Consider the following 27,919-nt stretch of genomic DNA (forward strand, 5'->3'; position numbering starts at 1 on the left):
CAAATTTGGTACATCTCAATCCACAGCTATGAGAAGCATATATCCATGCTTTGCATGCCTTATAATAGCCGACAGTTTGCATATATCCAAGAAGTGATCCTTGTTTGTCCTATTGACAGTAGTATATTAGTTTTAAATGGAAAACTGTACGAAACTAACAGTTTTTTTACCTCTGGCTAAACACCTCTATCGATCAAGTTTGAGAATTGTGCAAAAGCACAATAACAGTAGTATATCTAACAGTACTATTTGCTTGTGGAATTTTTGAACTCATGGTACTAATATCTAACAGTACTACCCTAAAAGCACAATAATAGTTCTACAGATTACAATGGGCTGCTTCTGTGAGGAAAGCGAACTCATGGTGCAGCTAATTAAAATTTGTATGTCATTAAATTTTAGAAATTATTGCCTGCCTTTATCAATCATGGTTTATAAATTATAATTAAAGGATTTGCTTGAATGGATGGGAATACTATCTCAACTGTGCAGAACAAGGCATAGACTCATGCATTGCAGGGACACGTATTAGGATTGCTTTGTATTATTTGCCTTTGAGCTAAGCTAGAACTGTTCATTTTGTATACTTCAACGAGAACTAGTAAATAAAAAGGAATACATCACATCACCTAAATTCATCTATTTCACATCTATGCAATATAGCATTATGAAACAAATGCATGACATATCAAATCTCCACTCGCTGATACAAAAAGTTTAAGAGATTTGTTGCATACCTTCCTGTCTGAGCTTTTTTTAGAATAATCCACGCGTGGTGAGGTATAGCATCCAGGGAAATACCAACAGCCCTCGAGTCAAAGCATCTCCACGACGAAGGATCCAGGGGCGCCGCGATCGGCCCAGGGGCGCTGCGGCCGCTGGCGGGGCGCCGCGGCCGGTGCAGGGGCTTCGGCGCCGGGGCGAGCCGGCCGGCGTCGGGCTTCGGCGGCGGGGTGAGACGGCCGGGCGAGACGGCCGGCTCGGGCTTCGGCGGCGAGGGATCTTCAGCGGCGGGGCGAACCGGCGGTGGGGCGCTGTGGCCGGCGGTGGCCTTTCGGCGGCGGGGCGAGACGGGCGGCCTCGGGGCGCAGCGGCCGCCGACGGGCCTAGGGGCGCCTGGCGGCGGGGCTAGGCGGGCGGGTGAAGTCACGGGAGAGGAAAGAAACAGAGGTGCACGGAAGAATGGAAAGAAAGAGGCAAAAATGAAACGTTATTTTTGTGTAATCAGTGGCAGTGGTGGGTAATTACCCACCAACTCCACGAGGAGGTTCAAAAGAGGGGGTTTTGGAGCAGCAAAAGAGGTGCTCCAAAACTCCACCCCTATTTGTACTACAGCTCCATGGAGTTGGCAGCTCCATGGAGTTTTGGAGTTGGGGTGTTTGACTATTTTTTTTGCTAGAGTCGCTGGAGTTGTGGAGTGGAGCTGTGCCAAACAGGGCCTTTGAAGTGGAGCAGCTCCACCTAAAGTTGGAACCATGCCAAGCAGAACCTTAAATGGCATGCAGGGTTTGGGAGTTGATTACTGCTCTCGCTATGTTACAAGGTCCGACTTCTCATTATCCTCTCTGTTTTTTTCGAAAGGTTATCCGTCTTCTTTAGTTGAAATTTTGTTTCCCAGTTTTAAAGGCATGTTTCCTCATGGATTATATGAGCTGAATTATGTAAGGTAAAAAATCATCATGGCTACCCATAGTTAGCATATTTTAGATTATTTGTGGTTCTAAATGGTCTAAAGTGATATTGTTACCATAGTACATAGTACCTATATAATTTAAGTGGATTGGAACAGTGCCTTAATTGTTTCGTTTTTCGCGTCTGGCCTGCAAGGGCACCCGCGTTTGGATTTGGATTTGATGGCCTTTCACTCGTGCTTGAAGCACAAGATGAAGGGAGATTAGTGAAGGTGACATGAGATAGACGTAATATAGGCTACTGATATAAGGTCGAGTTCTAAATCCATCAAATTTACATTTGTCTTACTAATTCAACGTGAAATAGTGAGTTTGAATGTCTCTTCGGCCATTTTCGAAACTGAGAAGACCAATCACACACAAGAAGGCAAAGACAAGCCCAACTATGTGTTGGCCCAGCCCAAAAACCACGTCGACTCGGCCCACTTGGGTCTGACAGCGCTCGTCCAGCCTGGCGTGCTGATCCACTCTCCCAGTCTCCCTCGCTTTTTAGTACGGCAGGCTTCCTTCCCGCTCATTTCCATTCCTCCTCCGCTCCCACTCGCCGCCTCCTCTCCGCCTCGCCTCCAGCCACCCTCCAAACCCTAGCCTCCTCGAAGCATCCAGAGCCGAGTGAGCACGAGCCCGCCATGGCCCCCTCCCGCGCCGCCTCCTCCCGCTCCACCCCCGACGCCGCCAGCTCCGGGTGGTCCTCCTCCTTACGGCCGCCGCTGGACCTCAAGCCCGCGCTCCTGCCCGAGGATGCCGACGACGACGACGATCGGGCGGTCGCAGAGCTCCTCGACGCGGCGCTGGAGGGGGATCTCGCCCGCTCGAAGAGTAAGCTCCTTCGATCGGTCCCCCGCTCGCGATTCGCTAGGGTTTGGGGTCTCGATCTGACTGTGGGGTGGGGTTTTGTATGTATTGGAGCAGAGCTGGCGAAGCAGCTGATGAGCAAGGTGGGGATGAGCGTTGACGAGGCGGTGGCGGCCGCGGCTGTCGGCGTGACGGGGATCAAGCGTCGCGGGCCGCTGCACCTGGCCGCGGCGAACGGGAAGGTGGAGGTGTGCAAGTTCCTGATCAGGTCATGCGAGGTCGACGTCGACGCCGCGGATGCTGATGGTAATTCGTTACTGCTACTGTTCATTCTCATCTGCGTTGTGTTGGATCGGGAGCGTTGTGCTGTTCAATCGTTCAGCTCTGCGATGTTTTTGGGTTGTGTTCTAGAGTCTGTTGTGGAGGGGGAAGGCCTCAGTTCATGGTCTATCAATTAGCGGGCTTAGTAGTTGGGGCTGAGGCTCCCAAACGAGAGCCCATTTATTCCCCAATTGGGCTTAGAAAATAGTTTTTGGTTGGGTTAGAAGTATTTTACTCGTTCGTTTTTGTCCTTTCTGTTGTTATCTCTGGACAATGTAGCGATTATGTTTTCAGGCTGCTTGTTCCTTATCTGGATCATACTGAAATCAAAGGTTAGGTGGAAGAAGTAATGCTAGGCTGCTAAGATTTATTGATTATGTACCATTTATTCAGTCAGAAGTTGGAATCATTGGACATGCATATGAAGTGTTTACCATTTCTCATGATTGTTTTAGGTGCGACGCCGCTAATTTTAGCAGTACAAGGTGTGGGATCCACAACCACTCTAAAGATCCTACTCAGCCGTGGAGCTGATCCAAACAAAGCAGACAGCATTGGGGTCACTCCTCTCCATATTGCTGCAGAAAGAGGTTCTTTCCCTTGCATTTATGTGCTGTGGATTTTTTTTTGTCTAGCTGTTCTTTGAGCTCTGTTTAGATTTATCTGGCCAAATCTGTGTTGTCTTACTTTTTTTGGTTTTAGACAGTTTGCAGTATTTGATCAGCAGTGCACTGGGATTCTTTTTGGGTGTTTTCCACAACTTAGGATTCTTTTTGGGTGGCTAAATGTGGTAGTGTAAACACTTTAACCACTGTGATCCACTTTTGGTGCTAATATCCAGCAGCGCAGTCCATCAAAACTTATTGAAACAATTGTGCATACTCACAGTGTACTAATTCATCATACAACATGTTGGATAGTACTAACAGCTGCATAAACTTGTGGTATTTACTTTTGAACCAGGTATGTACAGGTATAGAAGTATATAACCTGTCTTGGTTACTTAAACCTGGCATTACCGTAGCATGGATACTAGCAACTCATCGTAGGAGCAGGTGCAGTAAATGAGGTCTGGATGTTAATACTTAATTGCATTCCTTGTGTGAAAAATGCTATTTTCTCAGGCTGGATAGAATATCACCATTTGAATTAATTTTGTTGCCTAGGCTTAAGCATTGGTTAACAGGACACCGCAATGTTGTAATCTTCCTGGTTCATACTGCATTGCAAAACCCCTTGTAGTTGTAGTTTTATAGAAATGATGTTATGTAGATTTTTAAAATATTAATCATTTGTGATGATTAGATTTAAGTTACAAAATACATTTTAAAAATATCATAGGTGTTACTGTGTCATGATCAGTTTCCTGCATTTCATCCAGGTTCCTATGAAGTAGCAGAGCAGTTATTGTCCAAGGAAGCTGAGGTTGACCCCATATGTGAAAATGGTGGAGCGCCAATACATGTGTCTGCTGAAAATGGACACGCAAAAGTGTTGAAGTTGTTGTTGCAGCATAAAGCAGACGTAATAAGTTCATTCTTCCCAGCTATAGTTTGCTCTTTTTGTCAATATTGTGTGCTGGAGTTTAGTATTCTATCATTATTTCTGCCTATAAATGCTCTAGTGTTTGTTTTTTCTTCCCTTGAGGGTCTTTCCCAGTTCCTAACCTTGGAAGCTAAATAGATTTAGTCCAGCCACAGTGGGTAGAATGCTAATTTTGCTTGTTTGACTGTGCCAACATGGGACTCATGTATTTTTAAACAAGTCAATCTAATAATAGATCTTTACTTCTTGTTTTCTTTTATGTGGCACTTTTAACTGGTATCTGGCTCTTCCTTTGCCAACATCAGTGTATATATTTGATTTATTGATGCCTTTGGGCCTGATTTTATCACATGGAAAATTTATAATTCGTTTGTAAAAGTATCTGAATAAGTTGTAGTCAGACCAAGGTCTAGCCTAGTATACTGCTCTTGTGTGATTTAACTTGCATTTGCTCCCCAGTTATTTGCACCTTATCCCCACAACTGCTTATTTACTGGCATTATCCCCACAACTGCTTATTTACTGGCATTCTATACCTGGGCACTGTGCAGTGTGTCAGTGACCATCCTGACGCTCTTATGTCTGGACAATTGAGGATGGATGACAATGGGTCAACATCCTGTAGCCTTAAACTATCTTGGTTTTTCTTCTACATTGTTATAGTGCTTGCTAATTCTAGATGGAGAAAACAGTAATAGAGGGGGCTCAATTGTTGAAAGTTTGAATTTCCGTCTGCAAATCGTTTATCAGGCATACCTTTTTGTCCAACTGCATCCATACGGGATGGTACGGTATTGCAGAGTTGTGGCTTCCCATTTTCATTTTTATTTAATTTTGCCGGGGAAATTGAGTGTGCTTGAGTGCTGCCTTTTGCAATCCTTTTGATATGTACTCCAATTAATTGCATGTTACGTAGTTAAACAATTTCTACTCCAGTATCATAATGTGTTCCTTTTCTTTTCTCCAGTACAATAGGCATTCGCGTTCATTCAATACGCCACTGGCTGCATCCCTCATTGGTCCTTCACTAGAGTGCTTGGAGATACTTATTGAGGTGCAGTAACCTGTCTCTTTATATCTGTTACTCACCCTATAGAGACTTTTTGCCATGGAACTGATACAATTTGATTATGCCATTCCTATGCTGTGCACAAGTTGCAGCATGCTTTAGAAAACTCTTCAACACTCTGTATGACATTGCAGGCTGGTGCTGAAGTCAATGCTGGCAGTCCTTTAACTCCGTTAGTGATAGCTGCTGGGAAAGGCTTAACCAACTGTGTCAAATGTTTGCTGAAAGCTGGTGCTGATGCAAATATTCCTGATGAAGTGAGTTTTATCTTGCCTTTTAGCTTGTTAGTTGTCACTGCTGTCTAGCTTCTGGGTTTTCTGTCTATTATACCAGCTAAAAGGTCTTCATGAATTTTGTAGCGACTAATGTTTATTGAAGCATGCTAAGATCTCTAAATTTCTTTGGTACTTAGAAACACTACTTGACAAACAAGTAAATTTAGGTCAATTAGCAAAATTTCTTCAATGATGTAAGTTGTTGCTAGTTGGTTTTTATTGTCACGGTTTTCCCAAACCCCTAGTTCTTGCTAGCATGTTTAATGCTAGATGACCCAAAATATTGTTTTCTTGAAGTATCATGAAACTCGGTTAATTAATGGAATTCTTTCTTAGCTAGATGTAATTTTGGGTAAAATGTCCCTCATCTTTAGGTCTGAAGTACAACATTTACCTCATGAATGTTCCACGTCTTGCTAATACTGAAGTTGATATGATCCTTGCACACAGTAAAGAAAAGAGCAAAGGAATTGAAAGGAGCCGGTCTATTCATGTACACCTATTCATTGTCTTCATATGAATTGAGGGTATAATAGGCGTTTGGGTACATGTACTGTCACTGTTTTATTCTGCTACACGTTAATAAGTAATACATGCTCTGTGCATATATGATTAATGATAAACCTACAACCCTTAGTGCTCATATGTGGTATTAGTGGTATGCTTGCAGTATTATAATGGCTTTCCCACATTCTGTTGTACTCACTGTGCTCCAGATTGAATACTTAATTTTTTTATTCCTTAAGCCCCCTCATGTTTGTTAAATTTTTTCATTAATGTGTCTTCTTAACAGAATGGTAAACTACCAGTACAAATTGCTGCACGCCAAGGTTGGAAGGAATGTGTTAAGATTCTTTTCCTAGTCACGACCCCTGTGGCTCAGTATGCAGACTGGAGCATTGATGGAATAATTCAGCATGAGAAAAGTGTGAGTTCAGATGCACAGTAGGAATTATTCCCCCCCTTTTTCAACTGAATGGCAATTGGGTTCATGTTTGTAGCTGCTATGCAGATTGCTAAAGTATATCCTTTGAAAGACCCTATTGCTATTTCCATGCACTATTGATTATGCAATTTATGTTCAGCTCCCTCTGTTGTGTGTGATTTAGTTATCTAAATGCACAAGCATATGGCATTGTAGCTTTCCCAATATATGCTAAATTCTAGAAAAGTGTTACCTTGCTTAATCTCACTATTACTCTAGTAAATTATGATACCAGTTAGCTCTCCATCCCGTGTAACCTAATCAGTGTTAAGATTCCTTCAATACAATAATTTCCACATCAGTGACCCAGTTATTAAACTCTTCATGGTTCGAGGCACTGGATTCGGATGATAAAGAGAATGCTATTTCTGATGCTAATATCACCAAGGATACACTGCCAGATTTACCAGAATCATCCTCTGGGAAAGGAACAACTTTGACAATGGCGGAGGTGAGCTGTGCTAGCAAATAGCAAGATCATCAAATGGTTTCGTGTTCACTGTGTCAAGTTCCCTGCTCATATGTGTCCACATTTTCATCCTTAGGAAAACGGCGGAGGAATAGAATCGCTAATGTCTGATTTGAACTTGGGTCCTGAAGACCCAGCTGACAAAGCATCGAGGTACATAACCTCTATCCTCTGGTTTGTACTCTTTCCTTCTTGTTTGCCTCTTTGAGAGCATGTCACTGATCTGGAGACTGTTGGACCGTGGGTATCTGCTTATTTGCATTACAATCGACACTGATTACTGAACTTGCATTGCTATGAATGCCCTGTGACACTACGATGCTAATGCAACTTCCTTTTCATACTTGCATGCAGTGTGAGGGCTACCGCTGCGCAGGTCCACCAGAGCGAGGCAGCCCAACGTGCGCATCAGCGGACCTGAATGGGCTCGGTAGGAAGACCTTGAAAATCTGCAATGGTGTCGGTGTGGGCTCAGCTTGTACAATCCTGCATCTTCCCTGGAACCTGTCCACGTTCTCTTGGTGTAATAAAGAAGAAGAAAAAGCTTCTGGAGATATGCTAGTAAACTGCTATACATAGTAGGGTAGAAATACTGAACCGCGAAAATGTTCGATGGTGGCCCCAAAACTTGGTTGGTTTGGACTGGAAGTCTGAAACATTAGCTCTGGTGGTAGCAACGCTGCAAGTTTAAGCACTGTGGAACTGTAATAAGCTGAGAAGGCGCTGTTTTTACTTCGTTGGCGTGTATGCTTGGTCTGGGAGTTAATACCTGCTGGGATGAGTAATGCCCATCTTGTTGGTCTTTGCTGCCTTTTGTGGTCTTTCCTTCGTTTGTTTGTCCATTCTGTTTGCATTAACTGGATCCATCTGATTGACGAGGGTCTGCTCCTTCATTTTACATGCTGTGAAGCAACCGCATGTACGGGAACGGGACCAATATACGAAGCCAAGCAAGATCGTCGTGTTCTGCAGTGGGTCGTTGACGATTGAAATTCCACTGTTTCAAAGTTAGTCTAGGTACACCTACAATCTCCGATCACTAACTAGAAATTAAGAGGCAGAAATTCTGGTTGCTTTCTTCAAATTCTGCTATACTCGTTTAACAATATATAGGACCATTAGTGTCACTGGTATGTTATTTCTTAAAGTTCTTTTTTTGTTAAGAGAGAAAAGAAACTGTTCATCTCCACTTCACCTCTTGCTGGATCATAATATCTCTTCCATTTCTGTCTATGCAATGCAGGATGGGAAATTCCTAATCATGTTAGCGGCAGCTCATGAACATCGTGAGCTTGTTGAAATTTTATTTCCTCGGACAAAGCCAGTTCCATTTATGTGCGACTGGAGTGTTGATGGTATTATTAGAACCATGAAATATCCGCACTTGGAGCCTCTGGTATGTTAGTGGCCTTGTGGGCACATTTTTCTCAGCCGAGCTTGCAGATTAGAGTAAATGGATTCAATAGAGCAGCACAAAATTGCTAACTATTACATTTATCTAACTGCGGGAAGCTCTTGAATGCCAAGGTTTTTCTCTAACTGGTGCTACCGTGTGTAGGAGTTAGTAGAAGAAAAGATAGCTGATTCGAAGTCACAAGGAAAAGAAGCGTTTGCAAAAGGGGACTACCTTGCCGCAATCTACTTCTATGACCTGGTAAGTGCTTGAACCAAGATTCAGGGTATACTTATTGAGAACTTGGGATAATGCAAAATGTTGCAGGATAGATAATTAGTTATGAAACACCAACTTTCTTGACACCGCTGAAAAAAGAAAATCTGAAATCTCGCTGATTGTTATTGAAGGCAATGGGGAAAGACCCACTTAATGCCACCTTATTCTCTGTTGAGAATATGCAACGCGTACTTGGAACCTTCTAGAAGTTTGTAGAAGACACTAACTTTATCATGTATAAGGATAAGATGATGACAAGGTAGGAAGGTTCTAGAAGAGTTTAGAGAACACAAGAGCTTAGATATTTCTCATGCAAGAATCTAGAACATCTTTCATGGCAAACTTAGAATAATGTAGAACCTAGGAAATTTCTAGAGCATGGACACTTGTCAAATGTCCATGGATCACCTAGGCCTATAAATAGAGGTGGCCTCCACCCCTCAGGTATGCCATGCCAAGTAGAGGTCATATGGAGATGGCATAGATAGCCGTCATAAAGAGTTGAGTGACATGCCATCGTAGTATGGCATGAGTAGAGTATGGTAGGATAGCCACATAAATAGTGTAAGAGTGTTGTATCAAGTTGTGAATAAAGGTTGAGTTCCCTTGTAGAGAGTTGATCTTCCGTATTGGTGCTAGGTGAAAGTCTCCATAGAAGGAGTCGGTGTCAAGGTTACGGGCGCCGATGTCTCAACATTCTCCAATCGGAGCCTATGCTGGTTGCGGTTAAGAGAAGGGGAGATGGCTTTGCTAGATGCTTGGCATTGCAAAATGTTGAGCCCACGTTTTGCAAAGGCATGGTACCGTGAGGGCGTGGCTCTCAGCTTGCTGAAGGTATGGCTTACATTGTATCAATTTGTAGCCTCACAACCTGATGTAATCTGTCCACATGTATATATCCTCGCTCTCTTGGTATTTCTCTATGCACAGAACTACAAAGGAGCAGCCGATGCGTTCAAGGGAGTGCTGAAGCTTGACCCTACAAACAATGAGATCAAGAAAGCAATGAGGCACTTCTCTTCTTTCCTTCTACTGCTGCTATAAGCTATTTCCCTGACCAAGTCAATTGTGCATGGGATGGGGATCATGCAACCTCCAATCCTTACTTCTCCCTATACAGCTCTAATTAAGATTTGTGAATGGTAATTCTTAGGCCTCTGATTCCTGAAATTTGCAGGGAGGCTATAGAGTCTTTGAAGAGTGCTGCTCGCTCGGGAGAAAAGAACCCTCAAGCAGCTGCATCCGTTTGACCTGATAATCCTCTATAACATATATGGGGATTTGTTATAAAAAACCATATGTGGGGATTATAACTATATGTAACAAACAACATGCTGCTGCTGACTAGTTTCAAGCTGTTTGTCACTCTTGATCTTTTGCATTATATTTTGTTGCCGCCTGAAGTGAACTCATGCTTTTTTTAAATATATGCTTCTATATTATAAATGCCGATCATTTGTCGTTACTTTGAATTTCCCGCTATTTGTTTTTCCCTCCACAGATTCATTGTTGCCATTTCAGAATTCGCCACCACAAAAGAAAACTAGAGATCCATAGATAATACGCTGATTGCACGCTATATGCTGGACTGTAAAATTGACCAACAAAATAGTGTGATTTTCATGTTTTTTCGATAAGAATTTTTTTATTAGTTTGTCATAAGATCTGAATTTATTAGCAAACTAAAAAATATAATCAGTGATGGCACGGTGGAGTTACCATTGATATTGACAGCAAGGTCTAGTTCCCATTTTACATTCGGTTAAGCATCCAGCTACAATATCAGTTTTGTCTCCTCCAACTTCCTCCACCTCCAAGCAAAAAAATGGTCAGGTCCGCTGCAGACGTGGCATGTTGCCGCCAGGTTATGCGTGGGGGTCCCCCATCCCCATGCCACATTGCAGCCGTCTCGTGGTCTCCCACACACCCCTTGCCTTTTCCCGCCAAAAGACACCACCCACCCACCCCGCTTCCATCCCATTCCCCACTCTCCGCTCCAAAGCCCTAGCCTTCTTGAATGAACCTTCCGGAGACCAAGGAACCTCCAGGCACGGCCGCCGCCAGCCATGGCCCTTAGCCCCACCAACGTCGCCATCCAGGCCGCCCCTGATAGCAACCTCCGCCTCCTCAAGGGTAAGTGCCGCCGACAGCACCGCACTTGGATTTCACTTGGATTCCCTAATCGATTTCTGCAATTTCTCCTGGCAATTAGGACTGGTGAGCGACCTGGAACTGTGGGGCGTGAAGGGCATCAAGGGGCGGGCCTGCTCCACTTCGCGGCGGCCGGTGGGCACCTCGAGGTTTGCAAGTTCCTCGTGGATGAATTGGGGTTCCATGCCAACTCCACCTCCACGGAGGGTGAATCGATTTGTGCTGCATTTAGCTATCAGATTATCACTTCTTCTTCAGAGATTACCAGTGAGAAGGCCCCCCTCCTTTTGCAAGCGAGAAGACAATTCTCCTTGCCGCTGAGGCAAGGGCCATGATGTCCTCCCTATTCTGAGGTACATTCTGGAACGCAGCGTTGACCTGGCCTTGCCAGATGCTAGGGGATTCACGCTGCTGCACAATGCAGCAAAGTATGGTGGGTTCCTTACTCCTCGATTCTCCCTCTGCCTCATGAACTTTATGGAATTAGATTGAGCACTAGTCAGATCCTGTCAATAGCTGATTGACCGGTGATTGATTGGTGATCATCTTGATTGTAATCATTTGATTCTTTCATGTAATTCCCAGATAATGTAATACAAATACATACCAACCCTACAGGGTTGAGTTCATGGCAAATCATTTGTTTCACATGGTATCAGAGCCAAGATCCATTCACGACCAGCTTCCGCTTTTCTTTTTCGCCATCGTCATGTTGGCTGCTGCTGCTGCCGCCTCTACTGCCGCCAGTGCTATTACCACCACTTCCCCGTCCATCTCCCTGCCGTCCATGGGCCACTCAATCACAGTGGGCCTCACAGGGGAGAACTTCTTCCTGTGGAAGACTCAGGCCATACCATTGTTGCAAGCACAATAGCTCTTTAGCTATGTCATCAGCACGACTACAGCGTCGTCGCAGCTCATCGCCGAGGGAGGGAACTGGCACTAATCAGCGCCAGGTGCCGAACCCCGCCTACCTATGCTGGTTCACTCAGGATCAACTCATTCTGAGCACCCTCCTCTCCTCCATGATCGAGGAGATCCTCGGCTAGCTGACCTAGTGCACAACCTCTCGTGCTGCTTGGGATGCGTTGCACACCATGTTCTCAGCGCAGAATCTGCGTGCGTCATGCAAGTGCGGTATCAGCTGTCCAATCTTAAGAAAAAGGACATGACTGTCGCTGCCTACTTCTAGAAGATGAAGTCCCTTGCCGACACCATGGCATCGATCAACAACCCTCTCTAGGATGAGGAGGTCCTCGGCTACATGCTTGGTGGCCTTGGATCCGAGTATGAGGCCCTCATCACCACCATCATTGCTCGGGATGAGCCGGTGAGCCTTACCAGCTTCTATGCCTACCTCATCAGTGCTGAGCTTTGCCTTGAGCGCAACTCCTCCGCCGGTGAGATCCACCCGTCAGGTAACTCGGCTACCTGTTCGGGTGACGAACACCGCACCAGTGGTCGTGGCGGCTAAGCCCGCGGTTGTGGCCAAGGGCGCAGTCGTGTAGGCTTTGGCAGCAACAGCAGCGGCGACGGCGGCAACAAACCTACTTGCCAGGTCTGCGGCAAGTATGGGCATGATGCCCTCTGCTATCGCAATCGCTTCAACCATGCCTACCAGCCAGATGATCAGCGCGAGCGCACTGGAAACGCTGCGCAGACCAGCTCCTACACCATTGACACCAATTGGTATGCAGACACCAGCGCCTCCAATCACATGAAAAGCGACCTCGAACGCCTTCATGTGCACGAGCGCTACACTGGGAAGGATCAAGTCTAGGTCACTAATGGCTCAGGTCTGACAATTTCACATATTGGTCATTATGTGCTTCCTGGCTCATCTAAACCTCTTCATCTAAAAATTGTCCTACACGTGCCTCATATAAGCAAGCATCTTATGTCTGTTCATAAACTTGTGTTTGATAATCATGCCTATGCCGAGTTTCACCCTGATTTTTTCTGTGTCAAGGAGCTGGCCACGAAGAAGGTTCTTCTTCACGGTAGATGTCGGAATGGTCTCTACACAGTGCCATGTTGTTCCCCATTATCACCCACCCCACATCGCTAGGGTCTTGCTGCCACCATCCTATCCTCGGATTTGTTGCACCGATGACTAGGGTACCCATCTTCCACCATTGTCGATTTAGTTATTCAATCTAATAAACTAGCATGTGCACCTTGTTGTAAGAATTCTATTTGTGATGCCTGCCAGCAGGCCAAAGTTCATCAATTGCCATTTCGCTCTTCCACCCATATTATGTCTTCGCCTCTTGAACTTGTGCATTCAGATGTTTGGGGGCCGGCTGTGATCTTTGTTGGTGGTTTCAAATACTACGTTAGCTTTTTAGATGATTACAATCGCTACACGTGGATCTATTTACTGAAATAAAAGTCTGATGTTGAACATACCTTCTATCTTTTTCAGAAACATGCCAAGCGTTTGCTGAACACTAAATACGTGCTTTTCAGTCTGATTGGGGTGGGGAGTACCGTCGACTTTCACGGTATTTTGAGCGTGAAGGCATTCAGCACCGTGTTTCTTGTCCTCACACTTCCTAGCAAAATGGCATTGCCGAATGCAAGCATTGCCACCTAGTAGAAATAGGAATTGCCCTTCTTGCTCATTCATCTCTACCAGTTTGCTTCTGGGATGAAGCTTTTCTCACAGCTTGCTACCTTATCAACCGCATGCTCATACGATCTCTACAACACTCATCCATACTACATATTCTTCTCCAGGAATCTCCTGACTACACATTCTTGCGTGCTTTTGGCTGTGTTTGCTGTCCCAACCTCCATCCATATAATGATAAGAAATTATGCTTCCGCTCTCGGCAATGTGTGTTTTTAGGATACAGCTTGATGCACAAGGGGTACAAATGTTTAGATCCCTCAACTGGTCGTATATACATATCACGAGATGTTGTATTTGCCAAATCCATTTTCCCTTTTGCCACAACATCCAAGTCATCTCCTCCTTCTACTCCAATGCCTTTTGTTTTTCCTACCAATGAGCCGGCATTACATAATGACAATATGAGGAATTACGACCCTCCTGCTCAGTGCAGCCCTATACCTCTCAGGTTCTGTGAGCATGGCGGTGCTCCCTCCTCTGAGGTGGTAGGATCAGTTCTGATCCCTGTATCAGATCCTGCATTGGTGACAACAGCAGCACCTGCAGCGCCTAGTGCGCCTTCCTCTATTCCTTGTCAGGCAACAGCAGGGCAGGCCCCGTTCTCGTCCACCGAGGATACTGGTACCTCAATGGCTCAACCAATTGTAGGGCTGGTGCCTGGGACATCATCTTCACCACCTGGTATGACAGCTGCTGCCTCCCTAACTATTTCATGTCCAGTAACTGCACCGACACCATCAGCACCTTCCCTGGATGCCATTGCATCCCCAACCGGTGTTGTTGAGCTTCCCTCTTTGCCAGAGACTGCACTACCTAATCACCACATGATTACTCGACTGCGTGATAACATTGTCAAGTTGGCTGTCCGCACCGATGGGATAATCAAATATGATCGGAGTTGTCGTGCCTTCTTTGCTGCTCCTGCATCACATTGGGCTGCTCTCGCTGATCCTTAGTGGTTGGCTGCTATGACCTCAGAGTTTTAGGCATCACAACAAAATGCAACATGGTCTCTGGTTCCTCGGCCATCAAATCAGAACATAATCAGTTGCAAGTGGGTTTTCAAGGTTAAGCAAAATCCTGATGGTTCCATTGATAAGTACAAAGCTCGCCTTGTCGCTCATGGGTTCACTCAATAGTATGGCATTGATTATTCAGAGACTTTTAGCCCGGTGGTTAAGCCAGCAACAGTGCGGCTTGTCTGTCCCTCACAATGTCATGAGGCTGGGATCTTCATCAGATTGACATCAATAATGCCTTTTTTCATGGTAACCTTACTGAAACTGCATATATGCACCAGCCACCGGGTTTTGAGGATCCATCTTGTCCTTCCTATGTCTGCAAACTTCAGAAGGCTATATATGATCTCAAACAGTCACTTCGAGCTTGGTACTCTCGTCTTAGTGACCGTATCTGGCAACTTGGTTTTGTTCCTTCTACTGCCGACACATCTCTGTTTATCTTCTCTCATGATGGCCTTAGCATCTATATGCTTGTGTACATTGATGACATTGTGATTGCAAGCTCCTCCCGAACTACCACTAGCAAGCTTCTGCAGCAGCTGTCAGCTTCCTTTCCTATCAAGGATCTCGGCCCTCTTCACTATTTTTTGGGTCTTGAAGCTGCTCGCAATTCAGAGGGGCTCCCTCTTTCTCAACAAAAATATGCTTTGGACATTCTTAGCTGGACTCATGGAGAATTGCAAGGCTATCTCAACACCCATGAATGCACAAGAGAAGTTGTCCAGTGAGCAAGGCCGTGCTCTAGGAGAAGCTGATGCTTTCACATATCGCAGTATAGTCGGCGCCCTCCAGTACCTCACCTTGACATGACCTGATATTTCTTTCGCGGTGAACAAGGCCTGCCAGTTCCTATCCAAGCCTATTGATGTTCACTGGGAAGCTGTCAAGAGAATTCTTCGATATATGAAAGGTACAGTGGGCATTGGTCTAAGGATTAGGAAATCCGTTTCCACTCTCCTCAATGTTTTCACTGATGCGGACTGGGCAGGTTGTGTTGATGATCGCCGCTCGACAGATGGCTTTGCCGTGTTCTTTGGCCCAAACCTCATTTCATGGAGTGCACGTAAACAACCTACTGTGTCTAGATCCTCAACTGAAGCTGAGTATAAGTATCTAGCAAATGGTACAGCAGAAGCAGTTTGGGTGCAGTCTCTACTAAAAGAGTTGCAGGTACCCCAACAGAGAGCCCCGATTTTGTGGTGCGACAACTTGGGAGCCACTTACTTAACTACTAATCCTGTGTTTCATGCTCGCACTAAACACATAGAGGTGGACTTCCATTTTGTTCGAGAAAAGGTGGCCCTAGGCACGTTGGAGGTGAAGATCATCTCATCAGCAGACATCTTCACCAAGCCTGCCACCAAGCAAATGCTACAGAAGTCACTATCCAATCTCAACCTAGTGCAAACTGATTGACATTGAGGGGGGATGTTAAGTATATAGGTGTAGCATATCAGTAGCATATTTGATGTCAGTCAGATCCTGTCAATAGCTGATTGACCGGTGATTGATTGGTGATCACCTTGATTGTAATCATTTGATTCTTTTATGTAATTCCCAGATAATGTAATACAAATACATACCAACCCTGCAGGGTTGAGTTCACGGCAAATCATTTGTTTCACACAGGGCACGATGAGGTTGTAAGACTGCTGCTGTCCAAGGGTGTTCCAGTGGATCCTCTCAATCATTGTGGGACGCCGCTGCACGTGGCTGTAGGAAAGGACCAAGACCAGGCTCTGAAGATCCTGCTGGAGCATGGTGCTGATGTAAGTTTCAGTATTGTTGTTACCCTGTTGTATCAGCAGTTTGGCACTTCACACACTAGATAAAGGCACTGGCTAGAAGTTTGTTTTGACTTCACTTGATGAAGTTGTTCGCTGTAGGAGTTTTAGCTGAATACACATTATGGGGTGCATTTTCTGAATCGTTTTATTAATGACCTCAAATAGTTAATCAGAAGTCTGACATTTCCCTTTGCAGCTCAACAGAGTTGTCGATCATGTTCTTTCTTCACTCATGTTGGCATGCATTGGGTGCTCCTTGAAGTGTATGAAGATGCTGGTTGAGATGGTTACTTATTGACTTTCTTTTTCAGCCTTAATCTATCAAGAAAGTTTCTTGTAGTAGAATCTAGGCTAACTAAACAATCTTGTTACTTCCTTTAACATTTTTTTTGTCATTACTTGTGGAATTCTCTCTAATGCTACCCGATTTGTATTTCCCACTTTATAGGCTGGTGCTGACGTGAACTTTAAGAGTCTGCATGGGCAACCTGTTTTAATGACGGCTGTTTATAAAGGTCTGGCTGACATTGTCAAGTACTCCCTCCGTACTCACAAAGGAAGTCGTTTTGGACAAGGTTTGGGTCAAACATTGGGAATATAAATCATGAATAACTTTTAAGTTGTTGAGTTTGGAAATGTGAAAACCATATAAATAGATTTGTCTTGAAAAATACTTTTATAAAACTATACATATATCACTTTTTGATAAATATTTTTATAAAAATAAAGAGTCAAAGTAATACTTTGGAGACCGTGTCGCTGTCCAAAACGACTTCCTTTGTGAGTACGGAGGGAGTAATTGCTAGAGGTTGGAGCTGACCCTAACATTCATGACAGGGTAATCACATTTATGATTGTGTTTGTCTCTGCTTTAGTTACTTTGATTGATGTTTTGTCGTTTACAATCTTATGGTCCTCTGTGCTAGTTTAGTCCCCTCTCGAGACCTTTTATGCTGTCCATTTAATTTTTCAACAATTAGTCATACTTTTGCCTCATGTTCCTTACACTCATTACTTAGGCTGGGATCAAGTGTGTCGCCATTTCGTAACCTTTTTATATTCTATTTATGAATGGATGTCACGCCCATTTTTTTAAAGCTTCCAGAGCATATATTCATTGATTGTTCATATGTCAGCAAGTTTTGTACAGTAGGTCTGTATTCAAGTGCAATTTTATCGGTTTGTTTCAGTTTGCGCCCATCTGGTCATATACTCTCTGGTTTGCTTCTCTAGCTCCTAAAATTGTGAATATTTTTATAATCTGTATAGATAAAAAATTGCATCTTAGAATTGTGGTGCCATAGGTCCAAAGCACAGCACTGAAATTCCATAAAACATTAGACCAGGATCACCATGGTTGCAGCACTTTATCACTAACTGGATTTTAAGACTAATTTTGCTTTCTTGCCTGAAACATTTGCTATATGTATGTAACAGTATATGCTATTTTCTTAAAATTCTCGTTGATCTCCTTCTCCTTTCATGGTTGAGTCTTCCATGTTTTTTTGTCTTTACATTGCAGAATGAAATTTTCCCAATCATGTTAGCAGCAGCTCATGAGCATCGTGAGCTTGTCGAAATTCTATTTCCAAAGACGAAACCAATTCCTTTTGTGCCAGATTGGAGTGTGGATGGGATTATTAGAACTACGAAATACCTTCTTCTCAATTCTGAGGTATGTAAGTTGTTTCTTATAGGGACAATTTCCCAGCCAAGCTTGCAAATTTAATCGAGGGAGAGAATGCCACGATTGAAGTAATTCAGGAGCACTAATTTTCTAAGTGTTACATTTGTCTATGTTATTAGAACTTCTTGAATGCCATGTCCTTATGTAACTGAACATGCTACTGTGGATAGGTCTCGGTGATAAAACAGATAGATTATTTCAAATCACAAGGAAAGGAAGCATTTGCAAAGGGGGATTACCTTGATGCAGCCTACTTTTATCTGCTGGTAAATGCTTGAACCAAAATATGGGGTACACTTGTTGGGATCTAATACAAAATGTTGCACGATAGGTAACTAGTTGTGAAATATCACACTCAGGGCACAAGAAGTCTTCAATCCATTTTTCACTGTAGCCGCTGCTCAAACAAATTCTGAGATGCCAAGTTCTCTCTGGTTGTTATTGCAGGCAATAGAGAAAGGCCCACTTGATGCCACCCTATTCTCCAACCGGAGCCTATGCTGGTTGCGTCTGAGAGAAGGGGAGAAGGCCCTGTCAGATGCCCAGCATTGCAAAACGTTGCGCCCACGTTGGGCGAAGGCATGGTACCGTGAGGGCGCAGCTCTCAGCTTGCTGAAGGTATCGGCATGCATTGAATTTAGCCTATCTAGTGTTTGCTCCTATATCCTCACTCTCGTGACATTCTACATCTCAGGACTACAAAGGAGCTGTCGATGCATTCTTGGAAGCTTCCAAGCTTGACCCTGCCAGTGACGAGATCCAGAAAGCATTAAGGCACTACTCTTGTTTCCTTCTATTGCTATTTTTCAGCTACTGTCATAACAGACTGAGTCTTTATCCATGGGGAAAAGATGAAAATCCACATATCCTAGCTCTTCCCAAACTGCTTGAATTAAGAATTAAGATATGTGAACGGTATTCTTAGGCCTTTGGTTCCTGAAACCTGCAGGGAGGCTGTGGAGTCTACAAGGAACGCCGGTTACTCCACGAACCCACCAGCTGCTGCTGCTGCATCTGTTCACAAATCTGATACCTCAGATTGATAGTCGTCTATAACACTATTTTTTTCTAGAATACGCAGGAGAGCTGCGTATCTTTGTATTAAGAAGAAATCTTTATATTAAGAAGAAGAAATGATGGAATGTTAATTACAACGCGGGTTAACTGGGCATACGCACGGATTATCTTATCTAGAGTTTGTACCTAGAGATAAACAGGAAACTAAATGCCTAGCAGTCCTACCGACGCTGGCCAGCCTAGGAGGGACAGGTGCTTAGCACCAGCACAACACCATAAGTGAGCTTGCTCGGCGATCTCGCGAAACAACTGTCCATGGTGCTTAACCGGTGCCCTGTTGAACGTCCGATCGTTCCGTTCCTCCAAATATTCCAGGAGATGAGCATAAGCGCCAAGTCCAGTCCTTTCTTCTTCAGAATATCGAGCCCACTCCGCTTGAGCAACCACCAGTCGATGAGGCTGAGTTCCAGGAACGACGAAATTACATGGAGCTTGGTCTCTTGGACACAAACAGTGGACGCACTTGCGTCGCTGACCACCGCATGCAAAGTATCCCTACGACTTCTCGCATTCAACCCTCGCACGTTCCAAATAAGAATGTTGTGATTGCACGAATCCATGAAGCTTGGCGACAGTAGAGGAACACGTCCCACATCAGCAGATCGTGGTTGCGGCGGTTGCCTGGTTGGTTATCAGCATGAGCTCCGCGTCAGAGAGCGCGTTCGTGGCTGGGAAGATGTCGTGGAGCGCCGCGAAGTGACGGGGCTGCATCGTTGACACGAGAAACTTGTCAAATTCCTTCGCCATCACCTGCTCAGCTTCATCATCGCGGGATATGATCCCTAGCTTCTTCATCGCAAGAATTTCCCCTTTCTTCGATGGCTGGATAGCGTTGAGCGGTTGGCTAGTGATCCTGCCGCTGCGCCTGGGCGTTGGAGGTGGTCCTGTCACTGTACTGTTCGCTCGTGGCAAGGAAGTGAGCGGCACCTAGAGGGAAAGGTGCACGCTGCTAAGGAAAGCAGCTGTCTTGGCTTTGGCCGCAGCAGTGCTGGCAGTGTCTAGTGGGGAGGGCAACGACGCCAATGCCAGTGGCTGCTGGTCATCTGCGCGCGTGTCTTGCAGTACTCGAGGTCGCACAGTGTTGCCTACGACCTCTACCGAACTATGCCTGCCTATCGGTGTCCAGTGTTCAGAAGCATCCTGAATGGACTCAATGACCGTTGGAACCACACGCTCTGTGGTGTTGTAGTCCCGTTCTCTCTGGGTTCTTGGCCGGTGGCGGTAAGTGCGGATGCCGGTTAATGGCGATGCGGTGCCGCCCGACAGAACGGGAGCCTGGTTTGAAAGTGGTGGGAGCGTGGACTCTATTCGCATTGGGTCCACTGAGCGGTCGACGTGGTGGCTTCTTACTAGCAGCTGCTGTTCGTCGACGCACAAGAGGGAGTGCGCGTGCAAATCCCGACCGGCGTTCTCCTGCGAACCTGACAGCCCCTCCCATAAGGGCAGCCGTGGTAGGTCACGGTTCAGGCATGTCTGTGGCAGCCCGCGTCCCCGCGGGCGGCTGGAATGGCTGTCGGCCCCCTAACGGAAGCGTTCTTCCCCGCGCGTCGACGAGCGGCCACGGATGGAGTGTCCATCGGAAGATGCCGCTGGGGATGGCGTTCGTCCGTGGGCCTCATGTCCACGCGGAGTCGGAGGAGATACATGGCAAGGGCGAACTAGACGGTGTCCTCCACCTTCGCCGGACGGGACGGAGCTCACTGGACTCCGCGGCCACTTGCAATCCCTGGCAAGGTGCTAGAACCCGCAGCAACGGAAGCACCTAGTCGGCAGATGGCACTGGGCAATGAGATGCTTGTAGGACAAGCAGTTGAGACAGCGGCCGAAGAGCTCCTGCGGAATGCGCTTGACCGGCGAAGGAGGACGCGTCTCCGCCGTTTGCCGCCGCTATGCCAACTGCTGCCGGCGGTAGCGCCTGGACCTGGTGCGCTGCCCCTCGGCCATGGTCCAACCGTCTTCCGTCGGAGCCGGGGTAGCAGCGGGTGGGACAACCACCGAGTGAAGCCGGCCGCGCCCGGTGACGTGCTCCTGCCAGCAAATGGGGAGACTGTGATCAGGGTCGCCTGGCCGCGGCGTCTCTCAGGACGGCGGCCATGGCGGTCTCCTTTCCTCAGTCCGAGGCGGTCATGTGCCGGCATAGATGCAAGCCAGGGCGCAGTGGCCGCCGGGGGCAAAATAAGAGCTTTGGACGCAGCAGGCTCCGGCGAAGGAGGAGCCCGCAGCAAGATGTCGCGGTAGGACGGGCACAGAGGCGAAGCGTAAATGGATGCAATGTCGGAGTCCGAGTCGTTGAGCCACCTTACCTGTTTGCCTCCCCCCGACACGCCACCTGGGTAGAAAGGCATGGGATCGGGAGAGAGGGTGAAGGGGGACGGGCGTGGGCTATCGGGTTGTGGTCCGGTGGTCACCGGCGCCAGAGTGGAAGCCGGTGAGGGTTGGTCGTGGGGACCTTGGAGGGGGGAGCGCGAGCGAGAGCCATCCTCTGCGAGTGATGCCGTGCTGACGAGTGCTGACACGCTGCTGGAAGGAGCTCCGCCGTGGCCATTGTGGCCATACCCGAAGCCAGCTCGATCTCCTCCGTCCCTGCATCGCTTGTGATGATAGCTGGATGAGCTTGTAAATCGTCCGCCGGTGCCTCCGGATCTGCAGTGGATGGAGCTAGGTTGGCTTTGATGGTGGTGGATCTAGACGGGATTTGGATTTGGGTTTGGGTTGTAGGCTGGTTTTCGACACGGGAGTCGCCTCCGCGGGGACGAGGGAGGGGGTGGATGTGTCCATGGTCTATAACACTACATGTGGCTGATACTGCACGTATCCAGAACCACGACTTGCCTGCAGAGACTAGTTTCAATCTATGCTTGACATACTGAACTTTGACCTTTTTGTGAAATGTCCCGTGGCTAGTACCTGCTTAGGCTGGATGCGAGCTTTCACTGGATTGATAGAACTAGTCCTGTTAGGAAACTGGACTTACTATTCCTTGCAATGTTACAATGTATTAGCGGTACGGTGCTAATCCGTGTTTTCTTAATTGGTTACCACTCTCGGTCTGCAGGATAGCAGTGACCACAATTACGAATTTGCACTTATGTGTGGTCAAGAGCTTTTTTTGAATATGGGTAGTTATTTTGGCACTTTATCTTTGCTTGGTCCTGGTGATCCACATATATTGTTGTAATGTGTGGGGTCATTCTGTTGTGCATATGATATGAAGGTTCGTAGCTATAGAATCTGGACGCCGTTTCTATGCCCTTGAAATTCGACTCATGTTTGCTTCAAATTTGCTCGTTGAACGTTTGAGTACAAAATGCCAGTGAAGTGGGAGCATTGTAATGAGGCCCATGGAACTCCCGGGCCCATCAAGCCGGAGGCCCGGCGTCCCGTACTCCCCGTACGCGCCTCCGCCCCCTCGCGTTTCCCGCCATTAAACGCCGCCGCCCGCTTTCCTCTTCTTAATCCGCTTCGATCCATTCCCCGAAAGCCCAGAACCCTAACCCCCGCTCGCCGCCGCCGTCGCGATGGCCTCCAGGACCTCGGACTCCGGCGTCGCGCTCCAGGCCGCCATCGACGGCAACGTCCGCCTCCTTAAGAGTAACCGCCCCCCACATCTCTCTCTCTCTCTCTCTCTCTCTCTCTCTCTCTCTCTCTCTCTCTCTCTCTCTGGATGAACCGTTGCGTCTCCCATTTGGTTTGGACAGCGGCGCCAAGCTTTGATTCGGCATTATTTTCCTTGGATTTGTTCAGTAGTTTAGATAGATATATGCCCGCTTCGAGACTAATCGGCCCACTAGGTTTTGTCCTGCATTTAATCCCACCGATTATCGATCGTGCTTTTCGATTTTTACTGTTGTTTTCCGAGTTAAAAAACATGATCTTGAATGTTGCGATTTCAATTTCTCTTGGTAGAGATGGCGAGCAAGGTGAATCTGCAGGAAGCCAAGGACGCCAAGGGGCGGAACGCGCTCCACTTCGCCGCGGCGAAGGGACATCTGGAGGTCTGCAGGTTCCTGGTGGAGGAATCGGGGTTCGATGTCAACTCCACCACCCCACATGGTGCGTCCGACTACCTGAGAGAGAATGAGATTCTTCCCATGTAGGAAGTGCCAGAGCGCTATCAGTGAGATTCTTTCCTTGTAGGCCGGTTGCCAGTCCACTCTGCTGCTGCCATGGGGAATGAGAGTGTCCTGAGGTACCTTCTCGACCACGGCGGTGACCCAGCGGTGCCGGACTGCAGGCGCTCCGTGCCACTGCACGATGCGGTTGAGGAAGGTGCGTTCCTCAATTTTAGGGAGGGCTTAGAAAACATCACTTGTATGTCCTGAGGTACCTTGTTGTGTGTCGTTGTGCATCTAGGACATTGCGAGGTTGTGAGACTGCTGCTGTCCAAGGGTGTTGATGTGGACCCAATCAATTATGTTGGGACACCACTGCACTTGGCTGCCTCCAAGGACCAGGATCTGGCTGTGAAGATCCTGCTGGAGCATGGTGCTGATGTAAGTTGTTAGTTTCATCGGTTCCATGTTACGCAGGTGCTTATGAATTGGAATTGCATCTTTGGCAAAATTTGTTTCGCTTGATTGTGAAATTGTTTGTGTTTAGGAGGTGCAGCAGAATAATTGGTGGTCTCATTTTTTTCTACATTAATTCTATGATCTGACTAGCTATCAAAACTGTGATCCATTTCTCGTTGCAGCCCAACAGAGTTGTCAATCATGTCTTTTCACCACTCTTCATGGCGGCATGCTGTGGGCAATCCTTAAAATGCACAAAGCTACTGGTTGAGGTCAAGTTATTTCTTAACCTAATTCGATTTGTCCTTTTTGTTCAAAGAAATTTGTTTAGAGTAGAATCCGAGCTAACTAAATAGCCTTGCTATTTCCATTGAATGTCATCATGATTCCACTTGGCTGCTCTCTCTAGAGCTACCTAAAACTTTGTATTGCCAATTTTATAGGCTGGTGCTGATGTGAATTTTACATGTCCCTGGGGACCAATCATTTTAATGGAGGCAGTTGATGATGGCTTAACTGAAATTGTCAAGTTCTTGTTAGAGTCTGGAGCTGACCCTAACATTGCCAATGAGGTAATTATTGCTCTCCTTGCCTCTGCTGTTTATTTAGTTCATACTTTTGAGGGTTAGAATCTCATGGCTTCTTTCATATCAGACGAGGTTCTAATATAAAACTAGGGTTTTGTTGAGTGCATTTTATGGAATTTAGATTGTTCATATGTCAAACTAGTTCGGTACTGCAGGTCCATATTCAAGTTTATTGTTTGAATTTGCTTCAGACTGCAGTGATTTGGTCAAACATCCAGTGATTCAGCTCTAGTGATAAATTTTCTGTCTGCATTCTGCAATTATGAAATTTTTTATAATTCATTTAGATCAGGTTCTGCATCTCAGAGTCAATTCCACTGTTGATGTATTAGTCTAGACACACCTATGATTTCTTTCGATTGATGATCACTAACTAGAGGTAATTTTCCTAGCTTTCCTTCAAATTATCCTTTTTATTTAATAATATTTGGAACCATTACAGTTTCCTTCAAACACATGAGTTAACTTTGCTGCCCTTCCTCTAATCTTTTATATCTAGATCCGTCACTGCACAGCGGATTGTATTACTGCTATGTTTTTCTTTACAATGCAGGATGGTAAAATCCCAATCATGTGGGCTGGAGGTCATGGGAATCGTGAGCTTGTTGAAATTCTATTTCCTTGGACAAAACCAATTCCATCTATACCAGACTGGAGTGTTGATGGGATACTTAGAGCTATGAAATATCTACATTTGGAGGCTCAGGTATGTAAGTGGTTTCTTATGGGCACTGCACTCTCAGAAAAGAACAGCAGTTCAATTTTGTTAACTGTAACATTTATTAGGAAACCCCTTGAATGCATGTTTAATGCAATGTTCTTTTGTGTAACTGCACATGCTATTGTGTTTAGGATGCAGCTCTGGTGAGAGAACGGATAGCTGATGCCAAGTCACATGGAAAGGAAGCTTTTGCAAAGGGGGAGTACTTTGCGGCAGTTCACTACTATGGTCTGGTAAGTGCTTGAACCTATACTTGTTTGGGGGGTAATATAATAGTGTAGAATGAGCAGTCTTGAAGTTGTTTTCTGAATGATGGAGGCCAGCAGATTACGTTGACATACCTACAGTCCTTTACATCGGATGGTGGAGCAATTACACTGCATTCTTACAATTGATGAATAAGTTATCCTGGATTACGTCTGTGTGCCTAAATCATATGCTATCTTCTCTTACACTGCATTCACTTTTGGTACTTGTACTTTTGATTTGGTTGGGTTTACTTAATGTGCTGTAAAAGTGGTTATTTCTATCTTCATACTTCAACACCAGTTCAAATAAGGTCCAGTGGCAGTTTTGGCTAATGTGGCATGGATTTACTCCAGATTAATATTTTTTTGTAAAATGCTGAATTCATTTTACTATTAATAAAAATAATAAATGACATTTAAAAAGTGTGAAAAAAATGAAATGCTTCTGAATTTTTGAAAGATTAAGCTGCAATAACTCTATGCCATGTTGCTAAAACTGACCTCATGACAGTTTCATACCAGATTTGAACTGTTACTGAAATGAATGGTTTTAAAGTATGGATAAACTTACTAGCCATGTGTGCAACGGACCTTCAATATGATAAAATCGAGGTATAAAAACCAAGAGCCAAAGCTCACAAATTTACAATTTTCTACTTGATCAGTAAAACATGTAGAAAGTAAAAACCAAATGAGTACTGCTGTCCACAGAGGATATACTGCATAAACTCTCATGCATACATAATTCAGTTCACAGAAATCCCCGTGTAGAACCAATCAACCACCACCAGTCCACCACATTATACTCACTCTTTTAAGTAAAAAAAGTGATTTTTTTCACTTAAACTAATGTAAGGGGCCAGTGTTATGCTCCACACAACCAGTTATATCAAACCTAGAAAATCCAAAGAAACCGAATTCTCTCTGATTCTTAATGCAGGCATTGGACAAAGACCCGCTTGATGCTACCTTGTTTGCCAACCTGAGCCTGTGCTGGTTGCGGATGAGCGAAGGGGAGCGAGCTCTGGCAGATGCTCGAAAATGCAAGATGATGTGTCCTGGTTGGTCGAAAGCATGGTACCGTGAGGGCGTGGCACTCAGCTTTCTGATGGTACATTAGGCAGTTATTAGCAGCTGCGGTCAGTTTTGCAACTTACTGTCATACGCTCAACTCCATGGTGTTTCTATGTGCACAGAACTACAAAGGAGCAGTCATTGCGTTTATGCAAGCACAGAAACTTGACCCTACGAGTGATGAGATCAAGAAAGCGTTAAGGTAAATGCTCTTGTACCCTAACACTTGGCACATGCAGTTATTGACATAATTGTGCCCATTGCCCATGGGGACATGGACATCAAAATCTCACTGGTTCCATACATCTTTATGATCCATGGATGGTATCCTTAGGCCTCTGGTTCCTGAAACTTGTAGGGAGGCCATGGAGGCTATGAGGAGCACTGCTCGGTCAGAACAGTGAAACACTTGACCTTCTATACAGTCATGTTGGCACAAACAATTCTCCACAACACTCTATTGGCAGGGCTTCATATAATATGTGGCCACGACGTACTGCGAGACTAAATGCAGCAGTATGTGGCTAGAATACTGTCCCTTCTGTGATAAACTGTACGATGTTTTGTGGCCGTAAGGTTAGGCCTTAGGCGGGAACCATGCAAATGCACTGGATTGGACTACCATTGTATATAATCTAGATGCCTCCCTGGAAAGGATCCAAGCTGTGATGGCACTGAATTCACGCCATCCAATGGCCTCTGCTACGAACTGTTTTGCTTGTCTCGCCGTTCCATTCGCTAGTCGTCTTTCAGAGGGAAGCGAAGCTTTTTGCTGGGTTCGTGCGTTGTCTTTTGGAGGGTTTGTGTCCACCAGGTCATTTTGCCACCGTGCGAATTTATGGAATCGATCATTGTGAATTTGTGGTGTATACATACTGAATCGAATTTATGGAATCGATCATTGTGAATTTGTGATGCATACATACTGAATCGGTCTGCGTGCTCAACGTGGACCATCCTTTCGTGAAGGAGCTTCCGAATTCCTTTCGGAGGGAGAAGTCCTTTCGTCACTAACGATGATGGCTTGTTTGATTTGTGGCAAACTCTGAGTGTAGGGAAGAAGGAAGCGGTGATGAAGAGCTCTTAGATGTATGAGGGCCCCCTCAGGCAGAACGAAGGCAAACCGGCCCATGGACGACTCGAATGCGTCAGGGCTCTGATGAGGACATAACCTGCTCGGATACAACCACATTAGTAACTTTTGATTCACAGGTGAAACAATTCTTTACCATGGTTGTATTTGATACATTGGATGAATCGATGTTGCACCATGATGTGTGTTCGTTGTCAATTTCAGAAATACATACATGGATAAAAAATAGTGTTAAACACACATGGAAGGCATGGAGGACCAAAGAAGTAGATTGGGGGCCAAGTCCAAGTATTTCCAACGTCCCCCACCAGGCCACCACGTCACTTTTGGCCCAAGGAAAGAAAGAGATCCAATCCAACACGTTTTGGTGCTGGATTCGGACTGCAACTCTACCCCAACTTGCAATGGCCGCCACGACCTCATCCGGACTCCGTTTTGGGCGTTCAAGTACTCCTTGGAATCCTTATGAAGTCTATTTTCATATGGATCCGGACTCATGTCCAT

General features: G+C 45.7%; 3 protein-coding genes across 3 annotated transcripts; all 3 read left to right on the forward strand.

Moving 5' to 3' along the window:
• The first annotated feature begins 1,955 nt into the window (after positions 1 to 1,955).
• On the forward strand, positions 1,956 to 10,072 carry LOC117850488 (uncharacterized). The gene is made up of 11 exons (XM_072292466.1): positions 1,956 to 2,792; positions 3,263 to 3,397; positions 4,189 to 4,331; positions 5,320 to 5,406; positions 5,556 to 5,678; positions 8,394 to 8,546; positions 8,709 to 8,804; positions 8,954 to 8,985; positions 9,518 to 9,656; positions 9,753 to 9,832; positions 10,000 to 10,072. The coding sequence occupies exons 1-11, from the start codon at positions 2,321 to 2,323 to the stop codon at positions 10,070 to 10,072; spliced, it is 1,533 nt and encodes a 510-aa protein (XP_072148567.1). The 5' UTR covers positions 1,956 to 2,320.
• An 816-nt stretch (positions 10,073 to 10,888) lies between these two features.
• LOC117849368 (uncharacterized) lies at positions 10,889 to 19,147 on the forward strand. Its single transcript, XM_072292467.1, has 12 exons — positions 10,889 to 10,955; positions 11,035 to 11,122; positions 11,345 to 11,406; positions 16,260 to 16,399; positions 16,614 to 16,703; positions 16,866 to 16,890; positions 17,224 to 17,255; positions 17,940 to 18,092; positions 18,275 to 18,370; positions 18,552 to 18,722; positions 18,799 to 18,878; positions 19,054 to 19,147. Exons 1-12 carry the CDS (start codon positions 10,889 to 10,891, stop codon positions 19,145 to 19,147), a joined length of 1,098 nt encoding a protein of 365 aa, XP_072148568.1.
• A 3,552-nt stretch (positions 19,148 to 22,699) lies between these two features.
• LOC117848100 (uncharacterized) lies at positions 22,700 to 26,726 on the forward strand. The gene is made up of 11 exons (XM_034729416.2): positions 22,700 to 22,772; positions 23,088 to 23,234; positions 23,319 to 23,450; positions 23,535 to 23,674; positions 23,875 to 23,964; positions 24,136 to 24,264; positions 24,833 to 24,985; positions 25,132 to 25,233; positions 26,189 to 26,359; positions 26,445 to 26,524; positions 26,681 to 26,726. Exons 1-11 carry the CDS (start codon positions 22,700 to 22,702, stop codon positions 26,724 to 26,726), a joined length of 1,263 nt encoding a protein of 420 aa, XP_034585307.1.
• The last annotated feature ends 1,193 nt before the right edge of the window (positions 26,727 to 27,919 follow it).

This window comes from Setaria viridis, chromosome 3 (assembly GCF_005286985.2).
Source record: "Setaria viridis chromosome 3, Setaria_viridis_v4.0, whole genome shotgun sequence".
In the NCBI taxonomy this organism is placed as follows: Eukaryota; Viridiplantae; Streptophyta; class Magnoliopsida; order Poales; family Poaceae; genus Setaria; species Setaria viridis.